This window comes from Alternaria hordeiaustralica (assembly GCF_023758085.1).
Source record: "Alternaria hordeiaustralica strain BMP 2776 chromosome Unknown scaffold_4, whole genome shotgun sequence".
Lineage (NCBI taxonomy): Eukaryota > Fungi > Ascomycota > Dothideomycetes > Pleosporales > Pleosporaceae > Alternaria > Alternaria hordeiaustralica.
Genome location: NW_026056776.1, coordinates 208,398 through 228,278, shown reverse-complemented (window position 1 = coordinate 228,278; position 19,881 = coordinate 208,398). Strand labels below are relative to the sequence as shown.

Genomic DNA, 19,881 nt, shown 5'->3' with positions numbered 1-19,881 from the left:
GTTGACCGTGCAGATGTCTGCATGCTTTACCGGATCGTATTTTCCTTGAAGCGGTATTCAACTCTTCCAAGGTTGACCACCCTTTCACGATGATGACACGAAAAAACTTGGCAGGTAGCATTTCTGGTACCTGGGTAGATAGTCAGCGCGCTCACCACCTTGAATGCGATGTCTACGTAGACGGAGAGTTCGAAGGAAGGGACAGAATGCCATGATCGCTCGGTTAATGCAGCCCTCCCCACACGCGCCCAGGTGGCTTGCGGGACGTGTATGTATGCCAAGCCACTAGCACACGCCTCCAACGCGCGCGAACTTCCTTGAAGCGTGACGTTTGCGGTTCCTCAGCCTTGTCGCACCTTCTCATTCTCCCTTACTTATCATTCTTTTGGCCGCTTGTACAGGCGCATATGTTCAGCAGTTCTATGCGACTCTACTCCCGCTATTTTTATTACCATTGAGCACAGCACCCGGCCATGACAGATTACAGCAAACAGACAGTCGCGCAACTGCGGCAGGTGTTGAAGGACCGGAGTATACCCAGCACCGGCTTGACACGAAAGGCGCAAATTATCGAGAAGCTCCAGGAGGCCGACCTCGCTGCTGAGACTCCCAATGCGCCAGACGAGGGTACCGAAAGCGCAGACGCGCCGCCGGATGCGGTAGAGCAGGTGAATACCGAAGTTGGCGACGACACTGCCATCAAAGAGCAAGTCCCTGGACCAGCGCTCTCTGAGGCTGGAGGTATGCGCACTATGAGTACATCGCTGCCGCTAGATGCTGACCCGAGTCTAGAAGCAGAGCAGCCTACACACGAAGCCGAGCCAGAGCCTCGACCCGTACCCGCAGCGACTACCGATTCCCTTCCCGAGACAATTTCGCACATTGACAGCGATATTCCTCCACCAGACGAGATTAAAGCAATAGAGCGGCCTGCCGAGGACACAACCAATGCGGAGGAGCCCGGCTCAATACAACCGGCGGGAGTCTTCAATGCACCGCCCGCAGATGCCGACGATGTGGTTGGCCCAACCGTGACGGAGCCTACGGATGCGGAAGTTGGAGACGTAAAGAAGGTCGAAGTCGCAGAGGGCGAGCTGCCAGATGCTCCAGGACCGGCTGCTGAAGCTCTGCGGTTGGCGCAGCCAACGTCTGGACTCCCCGAAGATTTGCGAGACACGAGCATCGACGCGAAGACAGCTTCACCTGTGTCGAATGAGCAACAATCCGTTGAGAAGCCGGAATTGCTTACCGTTCCAGAGCCCTCGACGACGGAAACATCGAGGCTCAACACGGAAGAAGTAGAAACAGACTCGAAGAAGAGAAAGAGGAGGAGTGACACCCCCGAGATGGCGGACCAGGAAATCAAGGCAAAGAAGCACAGGCCCAGCCAGGAACCGGCGCCTGGCGTTCACTTGCAGGAAGACGAGGACACCGTCATGGAGCAAAGAAGATCGGAGGAAGAGACCGCACCTTTAGCAAATGGCAATCCAACCGAAACAAACGACACTCGCTCTATACCAGCCGGGGAGGATCCGCCAGTTGTGGAGACTGACACAAGACGCGAGAAAAAGGAAAAGGCCTCTCGGTACAAAGACCTCATGAAATCCAACGCAGACGACACACCCCAGGAAGCCTTGACTGATGACAGACCCACGGTACCCGCGCTCCACCCTGTGACATCTGCATTGTACATCCGCAATTTCATGCGCCCTCTGCGTCTGGAGCCACTACGAGCACACCTAATCTCTCTTGCCTCGCCGCCATCCACCTCACCGGACCCCACAATTGTGGAAACCCTTTTCCTGGACGTACTCAAGTCGCATGCGCTTGTACTCTTTAGCACTAAGACTGCTGCATCACGAGTGCGAGCATCTTTACACGGCTCCATCTGGCCACCGGAAGGTAACAGGAAAGAGCTCTGGGTCGACTTCGTCCCGGATGAGCACGTGAAGGATTGGATCAAAGAGGAAGAGGACGCTGCAGCTGCCGAGAAAGACGCTCGTGCAAACAAACGCTCACACAACCCCAAACGGTTTGAAGTCGTATATCCAGAGTCCAGTGATGGCTCTGTTGTAGCTGTATTCCAGGAAGTCGGTTCAGGCGCTCCTGCAAACGCACCACGAGGCCCACGCGCAAGCGCAGACGCACGGATGCCATCTATACAACAAGCACCAGCACCAGCACCATCGCTCCCAACAGCCTCATCGAAAGATACCCGACAGAACACTGAAGCTTCATTCAAAACACTCCACGATCTGTTCAGCTCCACAGAAGCGAAACCCCAACTCTTCTATCTCCCCGTTTCGGATGATATTTCCGATCTGAGGCTAAAGGAACTGGACGCCGAGACAAGCAGAGACTGGGCACCTGGCCAGACGAGGAAGGGGCGGGGCATCAAGACAGAGGTGAAGTACAAATACAGTTTTGACGACGATGACAGGGTTGTCGAAGTTGGTGAAGAGCGCCCTGACTACAGAGGTGGCAGAGGCGGTAGTGGCTACAGAGGGCGAGGGAGGGGTGGATATAGAGGGAGAGGGGCAGACATTTGGAGAGGATAATTTACCCGAAGGGATGCAATCTTTGTGTGAGAAATATCGAAAGTCGAAGAACCGGGCCAGGTGCTCTGCAACAAATGTTCTTGGCCAAATCCTCCTTCCCTATGTCAGGCCGCTGCTCGAAATTGCAGCAGGCAAGAACGACGGCTACGGTTTGCTGTAGCTTCTTCATTGCAATGTTCCTCCTGCACCGACCTTGTTGCGCATGGTAGGGTGGCTCCCTACGTAGTCGCATACTGATTTCCTCACTCAATTCGCACAACTGACGACAATGGCCGCCCGGTGTCCAGGCGATCAGCTCACGAGCGACCTCATCGCCGAACAGGCTTTGCCCTTTGGCCATAAAGATATCACCTTCCACCTGCTGACTCTAAATGTCTGCTGCACTCTGGCGTCATTGGCGATTGGGGTTTCCGTCTTCCACATCATGCAACACGCACTGCACTACCGACACCCACACGAACAAAAACATATTATACGTATCCTCTTCGTCATTCCGGTCTACGCGTGGACCACATTGCTCTCTTATGTGTTCTACAGAAGGGCTGTCTATTGTGAGCTTGTCCGCGAATGCTACTCCGCTTATGCTGTCGCGAGCTTTTTCACGCTTATGTGTCATTATATTGCACCTGATCTCCATGAGCAGAAAGAGTACTTTCGCCACGTCGAACCGAAGAATTGGGGTTGGCCGTTGAATTGGTTCCAGAAGCTGACCGGCGGCGAGCACAAAGGGTTGCTGAGGAGGCCGAGGAGCGGCATTACCTGGTTTAATGTAAGTGATGGCCTAGCCTGTATTCTTTGAGAGGTTACTGATCATCCGCAGATCAACTACATCGGGATATTTCAATACGTCGTTCTTCGTACCATCGTAACAACCGTAGCCGTCATCACGTCATCCCTCGGTCAATTCTGCAAAGGAAGTCATAACGTACGCTACGCTTCGCTATGGACTGCCATCTTTGATGCACTCTCTGTTCTTGTTGCGATGTATTGCCTACATCAGATCTACGGGCAGCTCAAAGAAGATCTCGCACCCAACAGGCCCGTCTTCAAGATGGTTTGCGTCAAGCTTATCGTCTTCTTTACTTATTGGCAAACATGGCTCATCTCGCTGCTCATTCAATACAGAGCACTGCGACCTACGCGCTTCATTGCTGAACTGGATCTTCATGTCGGAATTACCTGTCTGCTTACATGCACTGAGACTTTGGTTTTTGCTGTCCTGCATTACTGGGCGTTCCCATGGAGGCCCTACAAGATCGATCGGCTTCCGAAGTTCCCTGAACAAAGATACGAGTGTGGACCCAATGAAGCTTTGGTGGAGGTACTGAATCCTTGGGATTATTGCTGCGCCGCTGCTCGCGGCTTCCGTTGGCTATTCCATGGCATCCACTTTCGGAACGAGAGCGTAGCCTACAAGTCCGATTGCAAAACTTATGGTCCCAGGACTCGAGGCGGCACGCAGTCAGAGCCACTACACGATGGATCGAAGAACAGTTGGAGGTGCAAAGAGAAGGATCGCAAAACAGCTTGATAGGCTCGCGGACTGCGTACATGACCTTGAAAAGAAACAACCGGGAGGCGTCCAGGAAAGATTGAAAGGCTACACCAAGTATGCAGAATTAGGAATGGTCAAACTTGTATCTGGACAGCAATATAAAACAGGAATACTGAGAGAATTTCCTTCTTATCACAGCCCTTTGCAACGTTGTGAAGCTTTGGAATTATGAAGGCGTTAGGTCGCCGACGGGCGGCGTAGCGCTTACATAACACCAATGAAGCTCGGGACGATCTTCACCAGCACCACAGCTACGGCTCTCGTCCCTCAGACTTCGCAATCCCGTAAATCCCCAATGTGTCCAGGTTCCCCACAGCAAATCCTTCTGGTGCCCGTGAGACAGTTAGCGTCGCTGCTAACGTCTGCACGCGACTGCGGCTAGCTTCCGCGTGCCTGGTATTTGAGTCGGCCTGCCCGCATCGAGCGCGTTCCGTTCCTCGATGCGATCGCTTCGCACGCTCGCTCGCCCTCAGCCTGAGCACAGCACAACATGCCGTCTAAATCACGTGGACTGAGGACCTCGACAGGGTGGTAAGTTCACGCAGATCAAGCATGCATTAATTACTGTGAAAGCAGAAGCTCGAACCTCTCTATGCACAGCAGCATTGTAAGCGCAATGCTAACAAGTGGACAGCTTGACATGCCGCAAGCGCAAGGTCAAGTGCGACGAAAGCCATCCAAGTTGCAAAAACTGCGAGAGAGTCCAAAGAGAATGTGTATATGCTGAGAGGACCCCAACACCCCGACGCCCGCGAGCACTAAGTGCGCGTGACGTCGACGTGACCGCAGCTATTGGGGACTCAGCGCCATCAAACAATGAGACCGAGCCTGGGTCTGTAAGCATTCCAACGCTAGGTTCAGAGCCTGTGGAGCCTTTACAGTCGTGGCCCTCATTCCCCGCAGAACCGCCGGGGCTCACTGAAAGTATACTACCAAACGATGATTTCTTCCTTGACGACAGTCTTTTCACCTTCGGGGAAAGCTTGGCGCCTAATTTTGGACCTGTCGAATGGTAACATCGACCCGCTTATTGAGATTGACATTGGCTAAGATCTGATAGGTATGATCTACTGGCGGAAGACGCGATCAACAGTATGCAAGGGCAAACGAATAGCAATCGCTGGAATTTCGATATTGCAAGTTTGTCAAGAAGACAGTCCCCTCGGCAATCCGTCGCTCTAGCAGGCGATGATGACCCTTTTGGTAGCGTCAACGTTCACACAGTCGCGATAGCCGAGCAACCATGGAATACGGAAGCAAGGATTGAGTTGAAGCGGCAAGAGCTGACGTACTTTGAACATTATGTCAGTGATGTAGCACCGATCTTGGATCTTTTCGACCCTGCGAAACACTTTGCGAACGTTGTTCCCCACCTCGCCTTGCATAACGTAGGTCTGCTCAAGTCCTTGTTGGCAGTCGGTGCTTGTCATATGGCCCTATCCCAGGATCAGGATGTCGGCAATGAGGCTGCTTCTCAGGTTCAACCCGGTACGCCCGCTTCGTCTTCTAGCGCATCGTCCACTCCACGAAGGGCTGCCGAACAACTGTACTATGAGACACTGCAGTATCTGTCGCAGAATATATGGCATCAGTCATATACCAACTCTCGCGAAATATTGGTCACTGCTACAATGATCTCGACATATGGTAAGCAATATTTCCATGCAGATAACGTGTGCGAAAGGTACTAATTATATGTACCAATTCGTAGAAATGTTTGGTACAGCTGGTAATCCCGATCACAGCAATTGGGATCGTCATCTGAGGGGAGCTTTTTGGATACAAAAGAACGCAGGCGCAAGCGGCGAGTCTCCCGATAGTCTGCAACGTGCAGTTTGGTGGGCTTGGCTGCGGCAAGACATCTGGGCAGCTTTCCGTACTGGACGACCAGCACTGACAATACATCAGCCCAAGGTACCAATGGTGGAACTCACGTCGGAAGGACTGGCGACACGCATCATATATATCGCCGCAAAATGTGTCCAGTTCGCTGCAGCGCCGAAGCAAGGAGACATAGCTGGCTACATTGAAGCAGGAGAAACACTACTACGGATGCTAGATGCATGGAAAAGTCTCCTTCCATCAAGCTTCGAGCCCATACCTGTGGAGACTGGACCCACCGCATCTTCTCCAAGTTCGACCCTTGACGCGAAGCCGACGCCGATATGGATACACCCTCCTGCACATGCCGCTGCTATCCAGACCTACCACTTTGCGCGAATAATTATGATTCTCAACCAGCCAACGACAGGAGGTCTCAACACGTATCAAACTCGCTTCAAGCTCCTTCGCGAAAGCACGTCGACAATATGTGGGATTGCTTTGGCGCAGCAATCGCAAAACTCCCCTTCGGCCTTTGTCAGCTTCCAGGCTATCTATGCAGGTATCTATACCAGCTCTTCGTATATGTACAGATTACTGACTTGACATCAGCGGCACTCTGTATGGAGACACCAGATCGACAAGCGGAGATACTGGAGATTCTCAGATCCGTCTTGAGCATAAGCAAGTTTCCGTCGGTCTCGATACTAGATGAATTGGTCAATGTCTGGAGTGGGAAGTCACATTGATGATACTAGTCGGATGTCTTCACAATGCTACACGATTATCCATGCAATCACTCTAGGGCTTCTCGCTAGACGACGTATCCCATGCTGTACCAGAGAGGCACAGCTACAACTAGAGCAGCACATACGCGGAACCCTTGTCGCGCTTCAGACGTCACTCTGATCTTCGGAACATGACGCACAAGTCTGGGGCCTTGCCGACGAAGCTATATGGAGAATCGGCAGACCTGGTGGTCTCGCATCGAGCGCCAATCGGGTTTGGTTCTGGCCTGCATCGACTACGCTAGCGTATCGTACTGCCTTTTCGGGCCGTTTTGGCGGTGACCATCAACACCTTACGCAGAAAGGCTCGAATCGAGTACTAGACCGCATCACATCAAACCGGTAGGAACACTTGCTGTGGTCGTATTGCGATTTTTCCAAGTCAAGGGCCGCAAGCCTCTTACTATCACTAGGGTTCACGCAGCAAACCGATGAGAACGCTACATCAGCATTCCCGTCTCCATACCGCTTTGACAAGAGCTTGCTCAGCATGATAGCAATTGATCGTTCGAAACGCTGGCCTTCTCCTATCACCCCGATGTTCGAGAAACAGGTCAAGCAATGCCGATATGGTGGAATTGGGTTCACGGGTCTTCACTATCGGACCTCAACACTGCATCGGGGTTGCCCCTGACTTTTCAGTGACTGAGAAGTACTTCAATTTCAAGCTTTGATTAGTAGCTTTCTGTAATTGATATCCTTTCGTATAGTAGCAACAATACTTGACATCGATAGCGCACTCTTAACCCATTTCTGTCGAAGCTCTCGCTTCACATATTCTCTCATTTCGCCAAGCGCTAATACATACGAAGGATCAGATTTCTGGACGAATCCCGGATGGCAACAACTCTCCGAAATGCTGTCACATCTTTCCGGAGCAACCAGCCATGGTGACACGCACTCAACACATTCGTATTTCCTCACGTACAACAATCACTATAGGCTAAAGACTGACGTATCAGTTTACGGATATGGAAACCGTCACCTTATTGACGTCCCTTCATTCGTTGTGTTTCATGTTGCTGACGGACACGGCCGGTGCTGCACAGCGTCAGCACCTTAACAAGCGGCTGCATACCCTCCCTTTCCAGGTTTCCCCACACGGCTCCGTTTAACCTTATATTGACGGAACAACCTCATATGAACGCGATTAACTCTGCATATGCGCGATCAAAGGACATCGGCCTTGTACACCCCGGATATCCGCTCAGCGCAGCATGCAGCCGCGAACAGGAAGCAGTCAATTACACTTTGGGCGACTGCCGCCTGACTTCATCTCCCCTCACTTATACTCCTCCAGCCTTCATAAACGTCGAGCAACATCACCAGACTTCGCCTCGATATTGCGATCGCTATACTGGCATGGCATACCGCTGATTCTGCTTCTATAGCAATCTAAAATCATTCCCATGACGATGTGGGGTTAAGTGCTAATTGGACGTGCGGGTGATTACCGAAGTTGTTGTCTGTATGCCATGATGATAGCTTTACCCAGAGTACACGTCCTTATACAGACGCGAAAGATTACACTGACACATATAAAGTCTACCTGAAGGACTCGAGAGAACGAGCATCTCCTCACGAAACAACAGATTCAATCTCAACTAGTCATCTACCTGAGCTCTGCTTACCGCATTCACGATGAGGTATACGACCACTGCCACCACTCTTCTCAGCCTCGCGACCACCTTCGCGCACCCTTCGCCCTCCGTCGACCCCCTTCGTATTCTCCCACCCAACTGGTCGTTCACCATCTCCTCCATCCGCGGCCCAGGCTGTCCAGACTCCGGCAAAAACGGCACAGTCTCGCGCACCACGCGCCCAACCTTTGGCTCTAACACCGTCGATGGCAGCGAGATCTACTACTGGTACATCGCATACCCATGGATGCGTGTCGATCTCGAGGCCGGCCCCCGCCATACATGGTGCGAGACGACGCTGGCATACAAGGAGTACAAGGATTTCGATAAGACTGCTGAGGCAGAAGACTACAAGCTGAGGCTGCACAAGAACGGTACAAAGGGCATCATGACGTACGAGCTTGATGAGGGAGTGCAGGTCTACTGGGACTTTGCTTACTACGTGGGCGAAGGGGTTGGAAGAACGGAGGTACGTTGTCCATGATACTGAACCCTCCAGCAATCAGACCATGTCCTGACTCTTCCGACAGGTCGCCGATACCATTGACCTGACTGGTCCTGCTTCATCTGGCCCGTATGCTCAAGAGCACTACTCCAACATCAGTTACCCACCCGAGCTCATTCCTCAGCCTAATTGCGGAAGTGGTACGTTCACTTTCCGCACTGAGATGTGGGTACAAGGCAAGGAGGGTCAGAAGGGTGTTGTAGATAGTGAGCATTCGTACAGCGAGGTGCTTGGTGACCAATATTATGGCGCGCAGCAGGGGTTCAGTTATGATTGGGAGAAGTGCGCATAAGGGTTACAAGATGAGAGCTATGCTTGGAGATGAGAGGGGCAAGATTTACAATGGCCGCAGGGGAAAAGTTATTCGCGTTTTGGATGATCGATGTGTTCAAAGAATATCAGTCGTGTTTTCAGCATCCTTCCTGTTTTCAAACATGCTGATGTGAAGTTCACCATCAGTGAGTTTTCATCGTTGACCAGCGATCTCGGCGTGGCATTTATCACGATTACTTTGCATGATGCTATTGGGAATATCATGAGCTACACGCGTTCAGTATACAGCGCTAGAATACATTGGTCGTACATATCAATCATCGCTCTGCCAACATGTTCTTGATCTGCCGCCAGTAGCTGCCGTCTACCTCCTTCTGCAATTCGTCCTTGGCTAGCCACTTGAAGTCTTGAAGACCAAGCTTGTTCTCCTTGAGGTTGACCTGGCCGGCCATGATGCGCGCCTTCAGGAAGAAGGTCTTCGAGCCGTACTCCTTGAGATCGCCCGTGGGCTTGGGTTCGCGGTAGTCCACTTGGTGATGACCAATTGGCACGTGGCCGACCAGCCAAGTGTTCATGTTGATGCCACCGGTGTGTGTGATGATACGACTCGCTGCCTGGTAGTTGTTAGCGTCTCAGTAGATATCCGTAGGATGTGGTATTGCGTACGCCGTGCAGATTCTCCTCCTTCAAGCGATCCTGTGGGAACTGCCATTGCCCCTCCTTATTCTTAACAAGCAGATATAGCGTTCTCTGAAGCGCGCGATTCAAGCTCTTTGTGTCGTTTTTCTGATCCGCTTCTGTTATCCTCGGCATTGGCTTCTCTACGGGCTCGCGCTCCATCTTCTTTGCGCCAGTGGTGTCCGATGCGTCCTCCAGGCCAGATTGCTCAGCGTCCTCGATCAGCTTGCCAACCTGGTGTTCAAATTCGCTCTCTTGTGCTCCTACGAGGAGCTCGTCATTCCATGCTTCGTCTCCGTAGCCTTGGTATCGTCCGATGTCGCGGGCGGGGGTCAGCCGTTGCTTCATTTTCCGTTTCCATTCTAGGTCTGCAGGTGTTCGCTTCTTTACGTAGAAGTATCTTGTAAAGGGCAGCGCAAGTCGTTCGTTCAATCGTCGTTGGTACAGGAAAAAGGCCGCTTCGAAAGGGTGGAGGTCGCGTGTTATTTGCGGGGGGCGGGACAGGACGACACCTGCGTTGACGGCGTGGGATGTTGACGGCGATACCTGGGCAACGGGAGGAATGTGTTGGGCGACTTGGTCCTCGGTTTGGACGGCGGCGGCGGCAGCGGATGCATATGTGCGGGCGACGGTGTCTCTACATGAGCGACATATTGATTGACCTTCGTTCGTCAGCGCTCCAGTTGCCTCTAGCCCCAATTGCATCCCATACCGGCTCTTGAGGCCAATCGCCTCGTTGTCTGCTGTCCGGCGTTCATTTCTCCCAGTGCCCTCCGCGGTATCTCGATGCAGCCGCTGCCATCTCGAGATCTCAGAAAAGTTCGGGGAGCGGAGGTGCATTGGGTCTAGCGGCATTACCTAAGCAGATATTCCGAGTTAACTTTTCTTCGGCGCGAACACCATCTCTTCTTCTCTACGGCACCTATCCTTATCCCCAGCATACTCGCACTGTCATGAGATCCTGGTCATTTAACGGTGCCTAGAGGGAGTCGAGCAGTCTTTTTCGCTAGCGGTACCTTCACAAATCCTAAGGTGTACGGCTAGATAGATTTTGCTTACATTCTTACGCGCTCAAGGACCTTATACGCTTGCATGCTTATCTATGTGACGATGTTATGTTTAAAACGGCACAACAGTCAGCTTATCCGCTGGCTCATGCGTTGCATGCGTCTATGTATGCTTTCAAGCAGAGCGGTCTTAGGTGTACCGTAACTATCGGCAGAATAACGTTGGCGGCTGATAACTTCACGCGCCTTTGCCCCCGTTCCAACTCCCGAGAGGGCGCACGATTAAAGACCCAAGTGACGTAGCGTAGCTGTACACATCATCTCAATATATCACATCTGATACCTTACTCCCGGGACAGTTGAAGGTGCATTATCGGTGTTTCCTTCCCCCGATCTCCAAGTCTTGGCATCGAAATTTGGGACTGGACGCGTTCTCGCCGCGCAGAGCTTAGACGCAGGCACACCACCACAACCCTGATACCCCTCACACGCCGCCAACATGTCTCTCACGATACCCAACGCTCCTAACGCCGGCTTATTCAAGCAGGGTTACCAGAAGTATGGCCCTTTGCAACCCCGCAATCACAGTAAACAACCAGCTAACCACCCCGCAACAGCTACGACGCCGAAGATGGCGCTGTTATTCGCAACATCGACGCCTGCCGGACGATTGCCCAGACCGTTCAGACCTCTCTCGGGCCCTATGGACGCAACAAGATCGTCATAAACCACCTTCAGAAAATGATCCTTACCTCAGACGCGGCGACGATACTGCGAGAACTCGAGGTTGTACACCCTGCGGCGAAGCTTCTCGTCATGGCCAGCCAGCAACAAGAGGCAGAGATGGGTGATGCGACAAATCTGGTCATCGTCCTGGCCGGCGAGCTGCTGAAGAAGGCGGAGGAGTTAATACGGATGGGCCTGAAGACAAGTGACATTGTCTTGGGTTACGAGAAGGCACAGCTTGCGGCTCTGCAGACACTGGAGGGTATGTTACGCACGTGAAGTGGCAGCTGAATGGAGGCTAATCTATCGCAGAGCTGGTATGCGACAAAGTCGAAGACATCCGCTCGCAGCAAGAACTCAGCAAAGCTATCCGCACCGTAGTCGCAGCCAAGCAGTCGGGCAGCGAAGACTTCCTCGCTGACCTTGTCGCCGAAGCCGTCCTCGCCGTCCTCCCCAAGAACCCCGTCAACTTCAATGTCGACAACGTCCGCGTAGTAAAGATCATGGGTGGTGCCCTGGAGCAGAGCAAGGTCGTCAAGGGCATGGTCTTCGCAAGACAGCCAGACGGTACTGTCACAAAGGCGACAAAGGCCAAGGTCGGAGTCTTCTCATGTCCTATCGACATTTCCCAGACTGAGACCAAGGGCACGGTACTATTGCACAACGCAAAGGAGATGATGGACTTCACAAAGGGCGAGGAGCAGCAGGTGGAGCAGGTCATCAAGGAGCTCCACGACTCCGGTATGAGGGTCGTCGTTGCTGGCTCGACCATCGGAGAGCTGGCCCTCCACTACCTCAACCGCTACAACATCCTCGTCATCAAGGTTCTCTCCAAATTCGAGCTTCGACGGTTATGCAGGGTAGTCGGTGCTACGCCGCTCGCTCGTCTCGGTGCACCTATGCCAGATGAGATGGGTACTATCGACGTCGTCGAGACACTGGAAATTGGCGGTGACCGCGTCACAGTATTCAGACAGGAGAATGAGCAGACACGGACCGCGACTCTGGTTCTACGCGGCGCTACTCAGAACCACCTCGACGACGTTGAGCGGGCGATTGACGACGGTGTCAACGTGGTCAAGGCCATCACCCGTGATCCTCGACTGGTCCCAGGTGCTGGAGCAACAGAGATGCAGCTTGTTGAGAAGATCAAGGCCATTGCGGACAAGACATCCGGTCTGGCGCAATACTCTATCCGCAAGTACGCTGAAGCTTTCGAGGTCATTCCACGAACTCTCGCAGAGTCAGCCGGTCTGGACGCAACTGAGGTTCTCGCCAAGCTGTACGTCGCACACGCTGCACAGAAAGGCAGGAAAGACGACGAGTGGACTGTCGGTGTCGATATTGAGAACGACGACAACACCGGTACACTCGATGCCAAGGAAGAAGGCATTCTCGATCTCTGGGTCAGCAAGATGTGGGCCATTAAGCTCGCTACCGAGGCTGCGAGGACGGTTCTCAGTGTCGACCAGATCATTGTCGCAAGGCAAGCTGGTGGACCCAAGATGCCTGGAAAGGCGCAGCCGGGCAACTGGGACCAAGATGATTAAACTCCGTTGCCGGTATGAGGGGTAGTGTATAATGACATCGACTAGACGCTATTGAAGCACCAGACGAATGATATCTTCGTTCTACCTCACCGGGTTTCGGCTGTTCACGTGTCACGTATATCATGGTATGGAACTACCGAATGCTTCTGAGCGAACCCGACCAACTATGGAGCTGATGTGATCATTTGTCCGGCTTCTCGGGCACTCGTGGGGTTGTCTCTAACATGATGTCTCTTCGACCCAAGCTACCAAAACCCAGAGCTCGTGCCAGGATGTTGGTCCGTTGGCTTTCATTGGATTACGAACATGAGGTTTGTTTTTCTTCTTCAGCTCAGTTCTGAGCTCACATACGGTCCTTGTGTGGTCTTACTTTGATCCTGGTCTAGCTGGAAACTTGCAGTAGCAGTCCAATCAATCCTCGCCGCGGAAGCGGCCTTATCTACCCCTCGTTGATTCTGAACGCAATCCTTCAGCCAAGAGCATGCAGAGTTTATCGATTCTTGCTCTAGCATTACAGCTATGTCAACCCTTACTGCAGACTTGCCCAGGGCCTGGTTGGCATGAACAGCAGACGTTGCTACCCGAGATGCATGATGCATCGGCACCCAGCTCCCACTCCCGCTGCTTCCATAGATCACGCGGTCCGTGTTTCGCGCTTGGCCCGACAGAGGCATGATCCGCGACAATGATGCAGCAGGATGCTGGGTGAACGCGACAGATCGCTTTCCTCTTTGTTCTTCCAGTATTCTTCTATAAGCATAATTTCCACGGAAGTGCCGAATCGCTTGGCGTCTGGCGAAGTATAAAAAGCCGCCCCTTTCGCCTTGATCCACCGGTACGCCACATTTCTTGTGATTTTCCACATATCGCTCTTCACTTGATCAACCTACACGCGTCAATACCGAACACATCTACTGAGCATTTCGCTCAATGCGCAGGTCGTAAACTGTGATATGGTCTTCAAATCTAAGTAGCCCTGTTTTACTAACTGTTCGATAGTCGAGAACATCATCAACGCCATCTTGCCGAGCACAATATTCCATTCATCGCTCTACAATATCTCGCTGTGAGTTCCCTACCTACACCATCCCCCATCACCACATATCCACATATCTACATACCCCCATCTCCCATCTCCACACCACCACATCTCCCCAAAGCCGGTCTCAACCCCTACGCCTCACGGTGCAGGTCTTTTGGTGTTAAAAATTATTTGTCACTTATTGTTACTCCAATGGAACGACTATAATCTCAAGATTATCTAGACTTAGACATCATTCCGCTTGAACCTCCATTGAGGATCGCGATGAGAACGGCATACTTGTCGATCTGTCAGTCTAGGACGTTCAGCAGCCACTACGATGGGTCCAGTCGTCTCTGTGTTTATCGATCTGCATGCATAATGCATTGATTGGAACTTGAGATGAGAGGTACCAGTCGTGTCTTCTGCTGAACTCGTCGTTCACTCAATGTTATTTGATCTTTCAAAGATCTATCAATGACCTCGTCGATACATCGTTATCACGTTGTCGCCACATCAATGTTACATATCATTTGATAGTATTCTTTTTGAATATTATCATCTGCTCGTCACGAGGTGGTAGTATCTCGCTTGTTGACCGGCAGCGAGATATTATCATCTCTGGCAAACAAAGTCAGCACTCTTGAACGCCTTCAAGCGTATAGAGAAACCGACTGACCGATATAGATTGCCTGGTATGCAATCTCCAATCTCTTCTATGCGCTTAAAGCTAACATTCTATAGAAGCTCCCTCTTACGCATCCACAGAAATCACCATGCGATATTCCCTTCCGCAGCAAAATGCGGCCCTTGGTCCTAAGGGTTCAATCAGACTTCCGGCGACTAGAAGGAAGGCAATGAATTCGGTCACGCCCATTCGCAACGCCAGTGGGGTTCAGAAGGGTTGGAAAAGGTCCGCTTCAACCAGGACCCACCCCAGGTTCCCAGTGGATGGTGCTCTCGATAAATTCAACTTCTCCATGCAAGAGGACGATGGCGCTAGCGACCATGGCGAGGTAGGTATAGAGGGGGAGATCCGTGTGAGCTGCCCATTTCACAAGCATGATCCGAAGGCGCACCAGTTATCATCGTGCAAAGGGAAGGGATATCTTGAGCTTGCCAAGTTGAAGTATGTCTGCGTTCAAAATCAGCACTCTTCACCGGCTTGGGTTCTAACACACAGCAGAGATCATTTAAAACAGGTACACGGGTTATCGCTGGAACGCCTCAATGCCGATTTCAACTTTAAGAATGGAGAATACCGTAATCTGAGGACACTAGAGGAGAAGTGGAGATTGGTTTACCGCCGCTTATTTCCCGAAGAGGCCGAAGATTCCATACCTTTGCCTTACGCCAACGAAGATCGTGACCAGTATGATGGACTACTCTCCGAGCTTGTGAGCGTTGCGGGTCGCCGAACAATGGGAGAGAAAGCCTTTCGAGACGGGGTCCTCGATTTTGCGCGCAGGTTCGTACAGGAACGTCACTCTGCAAGATCGAAATCAGTCGATTCGGCAGTGGATACCATGACGAATCCTCCAACGAGCGCGACCATACACACACCCCTATCACCGCCCGTGTCCCACGAGTATTCCTTCCGAACGACCACGGATGACGAGGGCTACTGCGGTCAAAGCCCTAGGCTTGCCAACAAAATCAGCACAAATCTCGATGCGTACGCACCAGCGGCTGCAGACCCCTGGTCATTCGAACAAGTCTTCAACGCGGACCCATTTTCAACCAACAACAACCAGGAATGGAACATCAGATCACAGCCTTTGTCGACTATTTCTACAGATGGAGTCACGTCGCTGCAGGACGTTGCATGCTCTAGTCTACCACCCGCCCCGATTCTTCAGCCACACGCTGGTAGCGCTTATCACGGGTACGCTCCATCGAATGCGAATGTCAGTTCGTCTCCGACGTACAGCTACTCTCTCGGCGACCACGGCATCACTTCTTACCCTCGTGTTGAAACAAGAAACCCCGCTCAACGGACACCATACCTTTCAGATCCCGTTTTGAACTCGGGATTTAGTTTGGATGAAAGTTCGGAATCGCTATCCGCAATCCACCCCAGCTTCGAAGCGCAAAATCACACACAAACAGCCCTATCGCTTCCAAGCTTATGTCTCAACAACGCGTACGATTATCTCGATATGGAGAACATGGAACACAAATACGAACCCAACATCGACGAAGGTATCTTTGATCTGGAGGCACTGCACTCCGCATGATTCTGATGCTTGTGGAATCATTTGCACAGTCAACATGTTTATCGGCGTTGGTGCGTGGACAGGCGCATGGAGGGTTTATATCGTATCTATCTTATTACAGGAGTCGAAAGGGGCGTCCTGACAGGCGAACATGACAATCAAATTGCTTCCGGTGCCTGCAAACAGCGATATGCGTGATGTTTGTTGATCTCTGCTTGTGTTTGATGGGCCCTAATGACTGGTTGTTCGAAAGCACCTTACCACACAAAAGAAACGGAACAACGATTGCCTAAGACGTGAGACACCGGTGGTGCCTTCTTCACGTCGGTCGCAGTGGGCCATTGTTTCCATGCCGTTGCAATGGCCATGTAGGGAGGAAAGTGGCGCGCCACCACCGCGACTGCTCATGTCGCTAGCGTGGACCGATTGCACCCAGCCTTCGGTACCAACTCATTCCATACTCTTCTACGGATCAACGACGGATCGAACGTACTCCCACGACCCACTCATTCTCGCATTGTTATCGTGGCCCTTCATTGCGTGTTTGCACGTCACGTTTGCCATGGCACGCCATTCATAACAACAAACATACCCACCAGGCAACCGCAGAACTCAACACCGACTCCAGCCGTTTGGATCAGACTTGCCCCGACATGTCTAGACCCCTTCCTCGTCCATAACATCGTCACGTCGGAACTGCGACAGACTGCGACCCAATTACTTATTACCACCATCACAACACATATGTCCTATCTGTCGCGATGCGACGAACGACGTTAAGCTCTCCAAATGCGGCCACTATACCTGCAAGGAATGCTTCGATCGTCAACTGGAGGTAGCTTCATCCGACCTAAGCGACGATTACTTTCCCCTAGTATGTTGGCACGAAGACTGCGAACAACCACTAGCCATCGCAGACCTGCATAAATACGCTACCGGAACAATGGTTGATGCGTTGCTCAAGGCATCGTTAACTCATCATATCCGATACTTTTCAGATATCTATCGCAATTGTCGAGCGCCTGACTGCAAAGCAGTGTATCGGCGCGACGCATCTTGTAAGATCTTCACATGCCCTACATGTCTGACCCAGACGTGCACTCTATGCCATGCAGAGCCCCATGTCGGTTTGACTTGCGCAGAATCGCATGTCCCCAAGAACAAGCATAACGAGCAGCTTCTGGACGAGTACAAAGCGGGCGCTGGTACGAAAGAATGCCGAAAATGCGCCACACTTATCGAGAAAGCCGACGGATGCAACCACGTCGAGTGCAACGTCTGTCACGGACACATATGCTGGGTGTGTCTCGAGGTCTTCTCACAAATGGGGGCAGTGTACCAGCACATGAACGACGCGCATGGAGGAAATGGGCTGGTGGAATAAACGGACGACGAAGACAGCGACTCCGACAGTGATGACGATGAACGGGAGGATGAAAACGATATCGCAGACTTGATTTGAGCGCATGCTCTGATTGAGAAACCTCTTGTGCGTCTTGTGGATGGGATCTGGAGGTGTTCAAGGGTCCATTGGGGAGTAGGTGGGATATCGCATTCTTCATTCAATGTGACTAAATCCCATAAACGCGAAACAAATCAAGCTTGTGAATGGAAAAGACAGTAGTGATTGATAAATCCTTGGATCAGCAAGCGGAAATGCAGCGTCCTTGAGCATCAGAGCCAATGAGAGCTGCCGATGCCTTGGCGATGTGCTTACGAACTGTCGGTCTCACGGATCTGTGGGCATCCGACCGGCGGCTGCCCTTCCCTCATTACAAACCTCGCCTGTGTGCTATCGCGACGCGTTAACGGCCGACACAGCGAGGAAGTGTCCGTAGGATCTTACATCGATGTGACTGGGATTCAGTGCTTGATTACAAGTTTCCCGAAAAATTGGTCCGTCGTTCAGGTGATGACAGGCGCTCGGTGCATACGCGGTTGAAGAGGTGAGTATATGTAGAGCAAGACATCTTCGGCTTTCAGATCATTCAACACATTGCATCTCAACATCCCATTTCCAAACATATTGAACATATCACACATCATCTTTTATCCTTACTTCTAGGTTACTTTCTGGCTTCCTGCACGACCAATCACACGATGTCAGAACAACGCAACATTGTCATTGTTGGCGCATCGGGCGCGGGCATACAGGCAACCCATTACATCCTGAAGCACATTCTACCAGCTCTCAAGGCAAAGAATGACGCCAAGTATCATGTCTACAACATCTCGCCATCTTCACAGTGGTACTTCAGGGTTGCCTCTCCACGAGTGGCAGCTTCTACCGAGCGCATGTCGACGGACAAGGTCCTCTTCGATCTGCATGAGGGCTTCAAGCAATACTCCAAAGACGACTTTACTTTCATCGAAGCCTCTGCTACGGGTCTAGAGCCATCATCGCGGCGCCTCCTATTTCGCAGCAACAAGGGACAAGAAGACGAATCATTGACGTATCATGCGCTCGTCGTGGCAACTGGAAGCAAGACTTATTTCCAAGCTTTCTCGATGAGCGCCGATGCTCAAAGTACCCTGAACGCGATCAGCTCGGCAAACGAGCAAATCGCATCGGCAAAGAAGATTGTTATCGTTGGCGGAGGTGCAACAGGCGTGGAATTCGCGGGCGAAGTTGCTGAGCATCGCAACGGCAAGCCAGGATGGTTCAGCAAGGTGCAGCCAAAAGTTGACGTTACGCTGATCACATCGGACAAGCAACTTCTCCCCGGACTCCGCCCTGCTATCGCCAAGATTGCAGAGCAGAAACTCAAAGCGCTCGGTGTAGAGGTCATCTACAACACGCGAGTGGTCGATTCAGCGCAGACAAAAGATGGTCGCACGGCGCTGACCCTCAAGGACGGTGGCAAGCTTGAGGCAGACCTCTACGTTCCCGCTTACGGCGTTCAACCAAACTCGTCGTGGCTGCCAGATCAATTGCTCAATGAGAAGGGCTACCTCGTAACGAACGATTCCACCCTTCGCGTCGACATCGCAGGCCCCCGCGTCTACGGCTTCGGCGACATCGCATCATATTCGCGCAACAACTACTGGGACATTAACCTGGCTCTACCTACCCTAGTCACCAACATCAAGCGCGACCTGTTCTCTTACAACCCCATGCTTCCAGAGGCGAAACCCAAGGGCAAGGACAGAGTGTACACGGCTAACACGACGGAGTCTATGGTTGTCCCCATCGGTAGCGGAGGCGGCGTTGGTGCCGTATTTGGATGGAAGGTACCTTCATTCTTCGTGTGGATTCTGAAGGGGAGGGATTACATGTTGGGTATGAGTGGGCTGCCGACGCTGAATGGGGACAAGGTCAAGAAGGAGGTCAAGTGGACGAAGGAGGAGGCTGCGATCTGAGTTTGACTGTTTGCATAGCGAATCTTCCTATTTTCATAGCTTGCGATGTTTCCGTGTGTTCTTTGCAGTTGTAGAATCTTGGTAATGTTAATAATACTTGATGTCAAATGTGCTTTCCCAAGACTCTTTCCAAGGTCGTGTGTTGTGAATGGTGACTGCCTGCGGAGAAGGATGCAACGCGAT

At 51.9% G+C, this 19,881-nt stretch overlaps 6 protein-coding genes across 6 annotated transcripts; 5 read left to right on the top strand and 1 right to left on the bottom strand.

The window, feature by feature from the left end:
• Positions 1–473: 473 nt before the first annotated feature.
• Positions 474–3,713, top strand: J4E84_002895 (uncharacterized protein; the record flags this gene model as incomplete). Its single annotated transcript, XM_049385513.1, has 4 exons — positions 474–2,450; positions 3,379–3,483; positions 3,559–3,630; positions 3,684–3,713. 4 exons carry the CDS (start codon positions 474–476, stop codon positions 3,711–3,713), a joined length of 2,184 nt encoding a protein of 727 aa, XP_049246390.1.
• A 4,650-nt stretch (positions 3,714–8,363) lies between these two features.
• On the top strand, positions 8,364–9,159 carry J4E84_002894 (uncharacterized protein; the record flags this gene model as incomplete). Its single annotated transcript, XM_049385512.1, has 2 exons — positions 8,364–8,831; positions 8,893–9,159. The coding sequence occupies 2 exons, from the start codon at positions 8,364–8,366 to the stop codon at positions 9,157–9,159; spliced, it is 735 nt and encodes a 244-aa protein (XP_049246389.1).
• Positions 9,160–9,457: 298 nt separating this feature from the next.
• J4E84_002893 (uncharacterized protein) lies at positions 9,458–10,658 on the bottom strand (the record flags this gene model as incomplete). The annotated part of the gene is made up of 2 exons (XM_049385511.1): positions 9,458–9,754; positions 9,807–10,658. The coding sequence occupies 2 exons, from the start codon at positions 10,656–10,658 to the stop codon at positions 9,458–9,460; spliced, it is 1,149 nt and encodes a 382-aa protein (XP_049246388.1).
• A 666-nt stretch (positions 10,659–11,324) lies between these two features.
• Positions 11,325–13,101, top strand: CCT8 (T-complex protein 1 subunit theta; the record flags this gene model as incomplete). Its single annotated transcript, XM_049385510.1, has 3 exons — positions 11,325–11,383; positions 11,443–11,813; positions 11,864–13,101. 3 exons carry the CDS (start codon positions 11,325–11,327, stop codon positions 13,099–13,101), a joined length of 1,668 nt encoding a protein of 555 aa, XP_049246387.1.
• A 2,029-nt stretch (positions 13,102–15,130) lies between these two features.
• J4E84_002891 (uncharacterized protein) lies at positions 15,131–16,359 on the top strand (the record flags this gene model as incomplete). The annotated part of the gene is made up of 2 exons (XM_049385509.1): positions 15,131–15,138; positions 15,309–16,359. 2 exons carry the CDS (start codon positions 15,131–15,133, stop codon positions 16,357–16,359), a joined length of 1,059 nt encoding a protein of 352 aa, XP_049246386.1.
• A 2,079-nt stretch (positions 16,360–18,438) lies between these two features.
• J4E84_002890 (uncharacterized protein) lies at positions 18,439–19,698 on the top strand (the record flags this gene model as incomplete). Its single annotated transcript, XM_049385508.1, has 1 exon — positions 18,439–19,698. One exon carries the CDS (start codon positions 18,439–18,441, stop codon positions 19,696–19,698), a length of 1,260 nt encoding a protein of 419 aa, XP_049246385.1.
• Between the last annotated feature and the right edge of the window lie 183 nt (positions 19,699–19,881).